The following is a 12,997-nucleotide window of genomic DNA, read 5'->3' as shown; positions in this document are numbered from 1 at the left end:
CATAATGGGGAAGGCTGGCTGGGTGACCAGCAGACAACCATGGTGAATTACACATTTGCATAGGGTAAACAGTTATATTAATTTATTTGCTGATGATGCAAAGCTGCTAAGAGTTATCTAAACCAGGGAGGACTGTCTGCTGTTACAGAAAGATATAAACAAGATCTATGAATGAAGCAGGAAGTGAAAATTGGAGTTTAATGCCAAAAAATGTCACATAATGAAACTAAGAAAGAGCAAAAGAAGACTGGTATGGAACTATTTGATGGGAGAGAAACAAATAATGAAGACTAAAGAGGAAAATGATCTGGGAGTGATTATACAGGAAAATCTGAGCCCTGAAAAACACATAAGCAAGATATTTGGATTATCATATAAAATGTTGACTAAGATAAGAGTGGCATTTCAATACATGGACAAAGATATAATGAAAAAAATCATCACAAGCATGATACGTCCAAGGCTGGAATATGCAGCAGTGGTGTGGTCTTTGAGCTCTAAAAGGATATAAGAAAATTAGAAAGGATACAGAAGATTGCTACAAAGATGGTGCAGGAACTAATGGACCTAATATATGAAGAACGACTGAAGGAAATGGGACTACCAACCTTACTAGATAAAAGAGAATGAGGGGACCTAATAACAATGTACAAGATAGTCAATGGCATTGAAAAGATAGACAAGGAAGACCTGTTACTGGTGACAGAAGATAGGACAAGAAGACATGTAAAGATTAGGATGAGGCAGTGTGTGAAGGATATTGGAAAATACAGTTTTCCACACAGAATGGTGGAAAAATGGAATGCATTGGATAATGAAGTTGTTACAGCACATAATTTGCATAACTTTAAGGAAAAATGAGATAATGGAGACATAGAGACAGGACACTATGAGCCCCGCTCGAAGCCTGTACAATACAACTAGGTAAATATAACTAGGTAAACACACATACACACACACACACGCACACACACATACACACACGCACACACACACACACACACACATACACATACACACACACACACACACACACACACACACACACACACACACACACACACACACACACATACACACACACACACAAATGGATGGAAAATTATTTAGTGGGAAGAGAAATGAGAACAGTGGTGAGAGGAAGGAAGTCCGAGTGGAAGAAGGTAACCAGTGGAGTTCCACAAGGGTCAGTGCTTGATCCCATCATGTTTTTGATTTATGTTAAAGATATGCCAGTAGGAATTGACAGTTACATGAACATGTTTGCGGATGATACTAAAATTATGAGGAGAATAAAGAATGTGGAAGATTGTAACAAATTACAGGAAGATCTTGATAAAATATATGAGTGGAGTAAGGAGTGGCAGATGGAATTTAATATAGACAAGACCCATGTTATGAAAATGGGAAGAAGTAGATACAGACCAAACTGGGATTACAGGCTGGGTGATGAGAAAATTAAAGAGACCAATGAGGAGAAAGACTTAGGAGTAACTGTGCAAAACACTTTGTCACCGGAGAAACACATTAACAAGATTTTTGGAAAACATATAACATGCTTCAAAATATTGGCCTTGCATTCCACTACCTAGATGAAGGAATGATGAAGAAGATATTATGTACCTTAATAAGACCCCAGTTAGAATATGCAGCTTGTGTCTGGTCACCGCATATGAAGAAAAATGTGAAGAAGGTAGAAATGGTACAGAGGCTGGCAACAAGGATGGTACCAGGACTCAGGGAGTTAGACTATGAGGAAAGACTGAGGAAGCTGGGGCTGACCACATTAGAAGAGAGAAGAACAAGAGGAGACATGATAACTATGTATAAATTGGTGAACAAGATTGACATACTGGACAGAGAGTTGATAAAGGTGACCACAAGTAATCATCTCCGAGGACATGAAAAAAAGCTAATAAAAGACATCTGGCTAAATGATGTGAGAAAATACAGTTTCCCGCATCGTAGCATTGATAAGTGGAATAAACTGAGCAGTGATGTCGTTGACGCGGTGTGTGTCAATCAGATGAAAGAGAGATATGACAGGAATGGACAAGGAGATAGGACACAGAGAGCTTAGCTCAGTTCCTGTAATACACAAATAGGTAAATACACACACACACACACACACACACACACACACACACACACACACACACACACACACACACACACACACACACACACCGCATAGTGTAGGGGTTAGCACACTCAGCTCACAATCGAGAGGGGCCAGGTTCAAGTCCTGGAAACGATGAGGCAAATGAGCAAGCCTCCTTTAATGTATAGCCTCTGTTCACATAGCAGCAACTAGATACAGTATGTAACTGGATGATTTATGGCCTCGCTTTCCCTGTGTATTGTGTGTGATGTGGTCTCAGTCCTACCCAAAGATTGGTCAGTATGAGCTCCGAGCTCTTTCTATAGGGATAAGGCTGGCCGGATGACCAGCAGACAACCGTGGGGAATAACACACACACACACACACACACACACACACACACACACACACACACATACACATACACACACACACACACATGATTATTTGAGATTACAGTTAATGTTAAGGAAATAATGCATGGCTGTAAAGTATTTAGAAGTAAGATTAATCACTTTTGGAGTTTTACATATTTTCACATTGTCGTCATCATCATCATATTGGAATATTAGAATTGCATATTTTATTAATAATCACTTAATTCCAGAACATCTAGATTTATTTTTGTAAAAGTTGGCTCAGCAAGAATCACCTGATCTTGCACAGTCTGCTATAGTGTGAATGTTGAGTCACATGACGTATTGCATATCCCAGGATGCAGTTATTAAATATAGTGCAGATAGACAATTAGTCATCAACAATATTATATTAATTTTGTTAAAGGTATCAATTTCATTGATTTAATGGTAAGACACAAATATAGAAACTGAGCAATTCTAGCTACAGTTGGCATGAGCATGTTCATGGAAGAAAAGTTGATGGCACACCATACCCTCCCATGGAGTCAGCCAGTGCCACTCTGATTTGACACATGGCAACACTTGTACCCAGAATGTTAAATTCTTGGGCTTTGTCTTTTGTCTGCTGTGTTGATTAAATGTGGTTACAAACTAATAACCCTCACACTGACCACTCCCCTGGGGATCACTGGCCCAACCATTCAAACTCTGCCATATGAATACCATGAAGACGTGAAGCGACGACTCCTGTGTGAGTATACAGCACAGAATGTCTCATTGACAACATTCAACTATGAAGAAAATGTTGAGAATGGCTAGTTATATTATTTTCATAATCATTATGTAGGCTGGGTGATTCAGATAGCTGCAATTTACAGATTTTTTGGATTTCGGAAGATGAACATAATCTTAATACATGGTAATGATATCATCTTTTTCATTAAACATATATCATTAGTACTATGTTTATTCAGTATGTGTATGTTTTCTTTCTCTACATTCTAGACTTTACATTGTATAAAGTGTCATAATAGTGATGATGGTGATATTTGTATTTATGACAGTGACAGCAGTGGTTGATGATTAATTTCTCTTTTTTTTTTTTTTTTTTTTTTTTTTTTTTGCACAGGCAAAGCAGACACCATCCACAGGGCAAATCTTCGCCTCACTGACATCTCTAACATGCTGGGTACGGACTGGGTGGCTCTTGCACACGAGCTGGAAGTCACTGACTCTGACATCAACATCATCAAGTCCCAGTACCCAGACAATGCTCCTCAGCAAGCAATTGTCATGCTCAGGCTTTGGATGCAAACTGCAGGAAACAAGGTACTATTTCAGAGCTATTTTGTGTAATAATGGTAGAGTGTGGATTTGTCAAGATTTGAATGTACCCAAGTGCTGGTTATTTAGGAATGTTTTCAAAGTCCAAGTTTTTTTCTTTATATTCTTGCATAATTTTTATACAACTTTTCTGTCTGCTTCAAGTGAAGGTCAAGCAAGAAAAAAATGTGTCTTACAAAATATTGCCATTTTTAGAGACCACACATACAGTATGTGTGGAAAGTTCTGACACCACGAGCTAATGCCATTTCTTCTCCTGTTAAGTGGAGAAAGGCTCACAAGTACCTTCCCGGGACCGCAATATGTTATGATGCTTTTGCACTACTAACTGGCAACCTTCTTTGTTTCCTGAGACACATTCGTCATTGTCTGAGTCACCTCACTAGCTGTTCAGCTTCCTAAGAGAGAAGGTGGACTGTGTGTTTGATGTGCCAAGTGTAGGCTAATTGCACTATTATTTTGCTTCCTCCCACCCTCTCAATATGCTCAAATTGACTACAAGTAGAGATAGACAAAAGGAGGTGTTTACTTTATATAAGGCTGGTCATGAACTTCCATTTATTTCCAGTCAAGCAGGTGTTAAGCCGAGAACAATACAGTGCTTGGTAAAGCATTTCAAGGAAGCAGGGAAGCTGCTGCACTCACTTCACTTCCCAAGTTGGTTAGGCCTTGTAAGACCACTTTAAAAACCTGTGCACTTATCCCCAGGCAGGTTGCTAAAGAGCCAAGGCTGACTGCACAGTAAATAAAAGAAAAAGCTCACAGATACTGGAACATGTGTCTGTGAGGAGTGTGCAGGACATTCTGCACAATGACTGGGGGTACAAATGTTACTATGCCTACAAGAAACCCCTGTTAACTGCACTTTAAAAGGAGAAGAAAGTAAAATTTTGCAAGAAATACCTAGTCTGGAGTGAGGAGCAATGGAAGATGATGCTCTGGAGGGATGAGGCAGCTTTCAGTATTACTGGGACACTGTCATCACGAGTCTACCACAAGCCAGGCAGTGAGCACTTGGATCCTAAGTACACCTCAAAGATCATGAAGCACCCAGCATCACTTATGGTTTGGGGCTGCTTTATACACTATGGTGCTGATGATTTAGTTATTTTTCCTGCTAATGTTAAAATGAACCAACACAACTATTTAGAGCTTTTGATTGATGTCCTGTTTGATTCTTTTGGAAAAACACAAGCAAAATTGTTTATGCAGGATTCAGCTCCTGCACATGTTGCTAAATCTGTTAAGCAGTGGTTGACTGACTGTGAGGTTCCCTTCATTAGTGATTGGCCAAGTAATTGCCTAAATAGCAATTCAATAAAAAACTTATGGGTGTCCATGAAGAGACAGCTGCGTGGTATGGACACGTCATCACTGGCAAAACTTGAGACTTCAGTCGAGCAACTGTGGGCCAGTTTTTCACAAAATTATCTGCAAAACCTTGCATCCAGTATCCCCAAATACATTCAGGATATTGTGAAGATGAAAGAGGATGCAACGAGATATTAATTGGTTAAATTTATGTTTTTGTTTATCTACCATTCTCTCAGCAAACCATCAAACAATGTTTTTTTTCAGGCAGTGTCAACACTTCCTGCACATACTGTAGATTTGAAAAAAAAGGATTGTGAAAGTGTAAGCTTTTGAAAGTTTATGGTGTTGTAAAAAATAATTATATAAAAATGCATACAAGTGTATGTACATGTTTACATATGCTTCTGTATGTTTACATGCAAGTCCATAGATAATTTCTGAAAATGCTATGTTAAAGTAATGTGAGTGAAGGAAATGTGTATAAAAAGTTATTAAAGTGATGGTTGATTTTTGAAATTATTAAGTGACTTATGTTTTTAATTGCAGATTTCATACTTGTTGAGATTTATAAATTTCATGAGTCTACTTTTCTTTGTTATTTGAAAAGAAATCATACAGTCTGATTTTTTGATAATGTATTATCCCATTTAATAAAGGAGAAGGTGTCTTGCTTAAAAAGAATTTCAACATTCTTTATTATTTACCAAAATCCAGGCTTCTGGGAACACTGTTGGGAAGGCCTTGCGAAAGATCAATCGTGAAGACATTGTGAAGCAGTGCATCTTCAATGTAGAAGTGGTCACTGATGACATTGAAAGAGCAATGGCAAAGGCACACTTCGACCAGTCTGGGTTTGACACCTTCAAGGATGAGCTTGGCCCTTCGAGGGATGCAACACTCAACAGGGATGTCTCCTTGGACGTCTCATATGATGAGCAGGACATGATGAAGGTAAGAAGAAATTATGATTTTAAATAAATTGAATTTATCATTGCACCTAAAGGAGAGTTTATATATATCACTTTTAGTGTGACTGTTGCTGGAAGAAACTTTTATTTAAAGGCTCACATTGTAGGAGAAGCCCTTACTTCTGAAAATATTCTCTAATGAATACATGGAATACATTGGAGTGTTGGTATAAATCTGTTGATATGTATACACTATGTGCATCTGTTGAGTGGATCTTAAAAGATATCTGACAGAAGTAGCTGAGGAAAAGGGATGTAAAAGAGATCTTAGTAATAATATAGAGTAGATGAAACAAGTAAATGCATAAATTATTGGAGAGTCACTTAGATTGTTGACTCGTGAGAATTAGTTCTAATGATATGACTAAGTTCATAGTTATAGAGAAAATTAGATTTGCTGGAAGGACTTTAGAATGAGTGTTGGCATGGAACATTTGAATATTGAGGACTGAGTGGAGGCAGCATGAGGTATGCATGAAGGATTACTGAAGGCATCCTTTTAACATGGATAACATGGGTATAAAACTCCTGCGTAGCATGAGCATGAACAGTCACAAGTGAAAGCACTGTAAAGGAACATGCTGAAATATGGGTGAGAAATGAACATTCTGTAGTAGATGTTGTCCCAGATAATGACACAAGTAGAAAGTAGAAGAAATGTCTTTGTATTGTAAGATTACATGAGGGAGTGGGAAGCATAGAAATAGGAAGTTTGGAAGAAAAAATGAAGACAAAAAAGGGTGTAAGGTGCTAGTAAGAAATTCTGAAGTGTGTTTTTTACTTGTCAAATCATTTCACTTTATGTTACATTTATGAGATCTTTGCCAAAAAGAAATATTGAAGCCTTATTTTTATGTTCGGTTCTGATCAAGAGAGAGGAAAGCTTTTATGGAATGCCTTAGCCTAACATTAGTTGCTTGTCTGCAGATATCAGAATCATTAAAGGGAAAAGATTAATCACATAGTGTAGCGTACAAAATGCACACACCATTGTTTTTTAATGTTCATATACATGTGACATTATATAATGAATATTCATAGTGCATGAACTTTTTTGTACTTCAGGTATTTATTTTTACAAAGTTACTAAATAAAACGTTGATGGTGCTCATAAAATGTCATTATCACACTTATTACGGCCCAAACCTCTGATATTATTAATTCATTTTATTATTTTTGTTAATAGAGTCACAAAATTTATCTATTTGAACTAGAATTTATGCTTATATTCCCTTCATGATGGCAAAGGGTGAGCACAAGTAAAAGAAACACTCGATACTATCTTATTTGTGGATTTCAAAACATTTCTGTGGGAATTAAGGTCGATATAATTTATTCCATATGACAGTATGAAATACCAGAAGACATAACAATTGTTTAAGGGTGTCTTTGTTCACAGTGTTTGACCAGCTATTTTTTCCTGCTGGTCAGCTTTTCCACTTGATAAATGCAGCTGGCACTATTGGGAACTTGTGTCATGTTAAACATAAAATTTTTTTTAGATATTCTATTTTGGATTACTATACACATTTCATTGACAATGAAATTATGTTCAGCTATGGTGAACTGTATCTACGGACAGGGTTGTGCACGCATTTGTCTGTTGTTTCGAGGGTTGAGTGTGTATATATATATATATATATATATATATATATATATATATATATATATATATATATATATATATATATATATATATATATATATATATATATATATATATATATATATATATATATATATATATATATATATATATATATATATATATATATATATATATATATATATATATATATATATATATATATATATATATATATATATAAAGATAGATAGATAGATAGAGAGATAAATAGATAGATATATGTATGTGTGTGTGTGATTCACGGTTTGATCTGCTGCAGTCTCTGACGAGACAGCCAGACGTTACCCTACGGAACGAGCTCAGAGCTCATTATTTCTGATCTTTGGATAGGCCTAAGACCAGGCACACACCACACACCGGGACAACAAGGTCACAACTCCTCGATTTACATCCCGTACCTACTCACTGCTAGGTGAACAGGGGCTACACGTGAAAGGAGACACACCCAAATATCTCCACCCGGCCGGGGAATCGAATCCCGGTCCTCTGGCTAGTGAAGCCAGCGCTCTAACCACTGAGCTACCGTGTGTGTGTGTGTGTGTGTGTGTGTGTGTGTGTGTGTGTGTGTGTGTGTGTGTGTGTGTATTTACCTAGTTGTATATTACAGGGTTCGAGCAGTGTGTGTGTGTGCGTGTGTAAACTTATTTATTTATATGAGTAAATAAAAGTATTACTGTTAGTTAGAAGCTGGAATGGAATGTTATCTTTCCTGAAACTGATCATAGAGACAATGAGACTGCTCTGACCTGTCATAATGTTGCCATACTTATGTTGCTCTTGCATGCTTGCTTATTGCAGCGCTTTAAGGAATTGAGGGTGAGTGCAGAAATGTAGGATAAAGTATTAAAGCATTGCATGGTTGCATAACCTGAATAATTTGGTGTTGGACATATGGATATATTAGATTGATTAAGTTATTCAGCTTTCATTCTCAAGCTTGCTTTATTGTGGAAAGATAAAAATTATTTACGGGCTTGTAGCATTGAGAGAGAGAGAGAGAGAGAGAGAGAGAGAGAGAGAGAGAGAGAGAGAGAGAGAGAGAGAGAGATATTGAAACACCTAATTCAGATTTTTCATTCTATATATTAGACAGTGTTTTCATATTCTGATGCTTAGTTTTTTTTTTTTTTTTTTAGTGAGATCTTGACATCATAACATGTCTATTTGTGAAGAAAATGAAATTCTGCTATAAGTACAATTTTTTTCACCAATTATGACATTTTGACATATTTTTCATTCTTTCATGTATCCATAATTTTATTTGTTATTTTTTTGTCATACATGATTATGCAGTGGGATGTTTTCCTTCAATTATATTTTGCAGTGTTACCACATGTATTGTTTTGCCCTGTTAGCATGTTGTATTTATGACTTTTTATGTTCACAGGAGGCAGAAAGTGCAGAGGAGGAAGAGGAGAACCAAAGAGCATACCACGGTAACTATTACCCATCTGACAATTGTCTTTTTTATTTTACATATTTTAAACCTCATAATTTCTCTCATGTAGTGCTGCTTTAGCTTGATTCATTATTTTATCTACTTGGAATAACAGACAGACACCTAAGGATATGCGTACATTCATATGCATATAAGAACAGCTTTACACCATACCAGAATTCAGCCCTCACTGAAATAAGTTTCTTCATAAGCAGTGGAAACTGACAGAAATATGTCTGTAGTAAGGTTGATTAACTGAAGGTGCCACAACATTGGGATCTGTAGTGAGCCCACCCTTTCTGTAGCACCTTGTAGTATCCCAGAGGTTTTGTTGATTTGTTAGTCATGCATTATCTCCCAAGTATGTGACTTGGGAAAGACTAAATGGAGCAGATCTCAGTGCATCATATTTTGTGCTTAACTAGTTGATTGGGATTTTTAGTATTTGCTCAAAAACATAGAAAGATATGTACTAGAAAGTTTGCCCAGTTTCTTTTTATTCTGATTTAGTGCAAATGTCAGATATGTAGCCAAGTATAAAGACAAGTATTATGTCTTCCAAGAAATTACTGCCAAAATATGTACTATCCCTCTACTTATAACACCTGATCCGAAGAACTCCCTTCAGAGGATGGCCATGAAAGAAGAGTCTATATTGATTTCAGTCCTTACATTCCCTCATGTACTGTAATCTTTTCATTATCATTCCTTCCTTACCTCTCACATACACTCTAGACACCCATGCTTTATGTCCACCCATTTCATTGAAGTTCTTCTCTTTCATCCACTGAATTACCTCAGTGATGCATACTTTCTTCTTTATTTCACTTACTGACTTTCTTTCTTGGCTAAACTTGTCTTTAGTAAATATGACTGTCTCAACCATCCTATATTTCAGTGTTTCTCCATTCACACACCTTTTCATCAGTAGTCAAGTTGTGTATCAATATAATTCCTTGTTAACTGCATCCTTTCTATACTGCTAGCTCTCTTTTTCTTTTCATATGCTATTTAACACACTGTTTTGCATATTCTTTCAGCTCATATTTTCATATCTTGGCCATAGTGTCATTCATTCCTGCCATCTCCATTTTCTTAATTTTCTTCAGATTTGCTGTTACTTTATTCTTTCTTGATTTTTTCTTATTCATACATCCCATTCACCACCTCACCTACACTCTTCACATTCATTACATTTCAAAATAAATAATCTCTTTTAGCATCTCTCCATCCATATTTTCATGTCATGTGCTCTGGTGCTGATGTTTGCTTACTCACTCTTATGTTTAATTTTCTTTTTAAAAAATTTTTGTTTTAATTTTGTTTCTAACTCATTTATTTTCAAAGTCTTCAACTACTTTCCACTTGCTCTCACATATCACTTGTTTCACTCTCCATTTGAAAGAAGATTATCACACAGACTGATGGTTCTCTAAGGAATGCAGAGAGAGAGAGAGAGAGAGAGAGAGAGAGAGAGAGAGAGAGAGTAGTTGTATTAGTAGACATAATGTAGGTATAGTTAGTATTTTGTAGCCCTGTTACATCTAGACATTTTGGCTTAAAATTATGAAATTTCTAATAAAACTCACAATCCATCCCTTGCTGAAAATTGTGAAGATGCTTTGTGGTGTATCATTATTGTTGTAAAAATACATAGTATTATATGAAATCAATTAAATGTTTTTAAGGATTATAGTAATTATAAAATATGTTGGCCATCACAGGTTAGCATCAAGTCAAAGTAGTAGATTTACTTAGTACTATACTCTCAAATCTGTAGTATATTATTTGGGGATGGATAAAATGTGATGTTCCTTATGGATAGCCTTTACATTAGACCAAATATGTAACCTCTTACAAATCATATTTCCTGAATATATTTAGTATAATGTCCAACACAGCTGTGTTCTAGTTACATCTTTTTGAGGATGACAGTAAAATCCATCATTAGCTTAAAGTCATGAAGAGCAATATTATAATTAGAAAAAAAATATTCCTTATGTTTGCAGGAATTATAAGAATAAATGTGACAGAATAGTGCAGCTGCCACATGAGCAGTTGTGATTGGTTCAAGTGATAAATTTGTAATAAAAGAGTTTCTGCAATGGATAAGGTGATGTTTTTAGTTTAAGGTGAGTAACATATATTATTGGATTTGTTTACTAGTAAAATATTTATTTATATTGCCATATCTGTCTTTGACAGATAGTGCTTGTAACTTAGTCATGTTCCTGGAGAAAGAATGTTTTGTATACAAATTCCTGTTATTATTTCATAGACATACCCAAATATCTCTTACCAGTTGTAATAGTTAAGATGTTATAAAATGGGAATGCTAATGATGGATTATATTGTAATTGCAACAGTAAAGTGGTAAATAACATGACAGGCAAGTGATAGGGTATAGTTCAGTTTGTATGGAAGTACCTGTTGTTGAAAGGTTTTATTTCTTAAGTGTTATTGTGATTTTATAGTCAGAATCGTTTTTTCTCACCGCATATGTGAGAAGATCCTGCATTGTGTGAAAATATGAAAGTCCAGATATCTCCATAAATAATTTTTGTGGACATTTACATTAGTGGTCTGCATAGTCATGCCTCACTGGTTCTTATATCTTAATATTAATACAAGAATCTTCATCTCAATTATAGACAGTGGTGTGAAGAATAGAGTTTGTAAAGAAGACTTGGGTGAATAATTTAAAGTTCCATATGGGAGGAGAGAAAGGCCACAAGGAAGGTGAAAGGAGAGGGTAAAGGGGTACACATCTGAAAGACATGCTAGTAGAGCCAAAAATGCTGGACAAGCAAACAGGGAGTGTCTGGATATAGAGAGACAAAAGGGCCTAGAATGTGTGAAAGAAGTGTTGTTAGAGGCAGAGAGCTTGAACAAGCATGGAGGGAGTGTCAGGATAGGGAGAAATGGAGGCTTCTCTGTCATGGCCATCCCTTGGGGAATATTCCCAATGAGAGAGGTAAATAGGTAGACTGAAGAGGAAGGATAAAAAGTTTCCTTTTAAATTGTACACTTTATTTGTCTATTATTAAATTCATTATATCATATATTAGAAATCACACTACAGAATCAGAAGTACATTACAGATTTAACATGGATGTCGTTTTTTAAAGATAATTAATGTTTTTGTTGGAATTTGAATGAAAACTCAAAATTAGTGGTAGTGTGGATGTTACCAGCATCTCCATCTCTGTTATCAACATACTGGCCATAAACAATAACTTAAAGTTATCATGATACTTGCCATGAATTTTTACATGTTATAACTTTGGCTGGAAGGAGCATTGGGAAAGATTATATGAATCTTAGAAAAATTTTATTTTAAATACATAATTGTGTGTAAATTGTTCCAGCAATCTGACATAACTTCAAAGTAACCCACATAGTATATTATCTCTCTTAAGACATTTTCATACTATCCTTCTTCTATTTCCATCTTCCTCTCAGTGATAATGATAATATCCCTATATATCTGGCTCATGTCAAGAGAAAAATCAGATTAGTTTATTAATAAGGTCCTGAGATAGTCAGAAAAAAAAAATCACATTACCAGAATTTAAAACTGTTCCCACAGCCATACAAGGCCATCACATTATCCTTGGTGACCATCAGCTGGGTTGACTTCAAGGTGTGCTTTGCTTTGTGTCAATCATAGTCTCCTCAGTAAGACTACCAACAGTGTCTTAGTCACTCACACTCCCATGACACCCATTCATAAGTCAGGTGTGTGAATGATAAGTAAAAAGTTTCTTTGCTACTCTGATTACTGTTATCCTTGCAGTTGATAAACAATACAATGTTGCATCTCAT

The 12,997-nt window shown here is 35.9% G+C and overlaps 1 protein-coding gene across 34 annotated transcripts in view; it reads left to right on the top strand.

The window, feature by feature from the left end:
• LOC123520154 (ankyrin-2-like) overlaps window positions 1-12,997 on the top strand; it is a 391,211-nt gene that overhangs the window by 332,791 nt on the left and 45,423 nt on the right. For all 34 annotated transcript variants that reach the window (XM_045282141.1, XM_045282132.1, XM_045282127.1 and 31 more), the window contains 3 exons: window positions 3,590-3,789; window positions 5,833-6,069; window positions 9,122-9,170. In XM_045282141.1, the coding sequence (XP_045138076.1) occupies window positions 3,590-3,789; window positions 5,833-6,069; window positions 9,122-9,170 (486 nt within the window). The remainder of the gene's footprint in view (window positions 1-3,589; window positions 3,790-5,832; window positions 6,070-9,121; window positions 9,171-12,997) is intronic.

This window comes from Portunus trituberculatus, chromosome 46 (genome assembly GCF_017591435.1).
Source record: "Portunus trituberculatus isolate SZX2019 chromosome 46, ASM1759143v1, whole genome shotgun sequence".
Taxonomy (NCBI): domain Eukaryota; kingdom Metazoa; phylum Arthropoda; class Malacostraca; order Decapoda; family Portunidae; genus Portunus; species Portunus trituberculatus.
The sequence above is the reverse complement of the archived record's forward strand: the minus strand, read 5'-3'. Positions and strand labels throughout refer to the sequence as shown.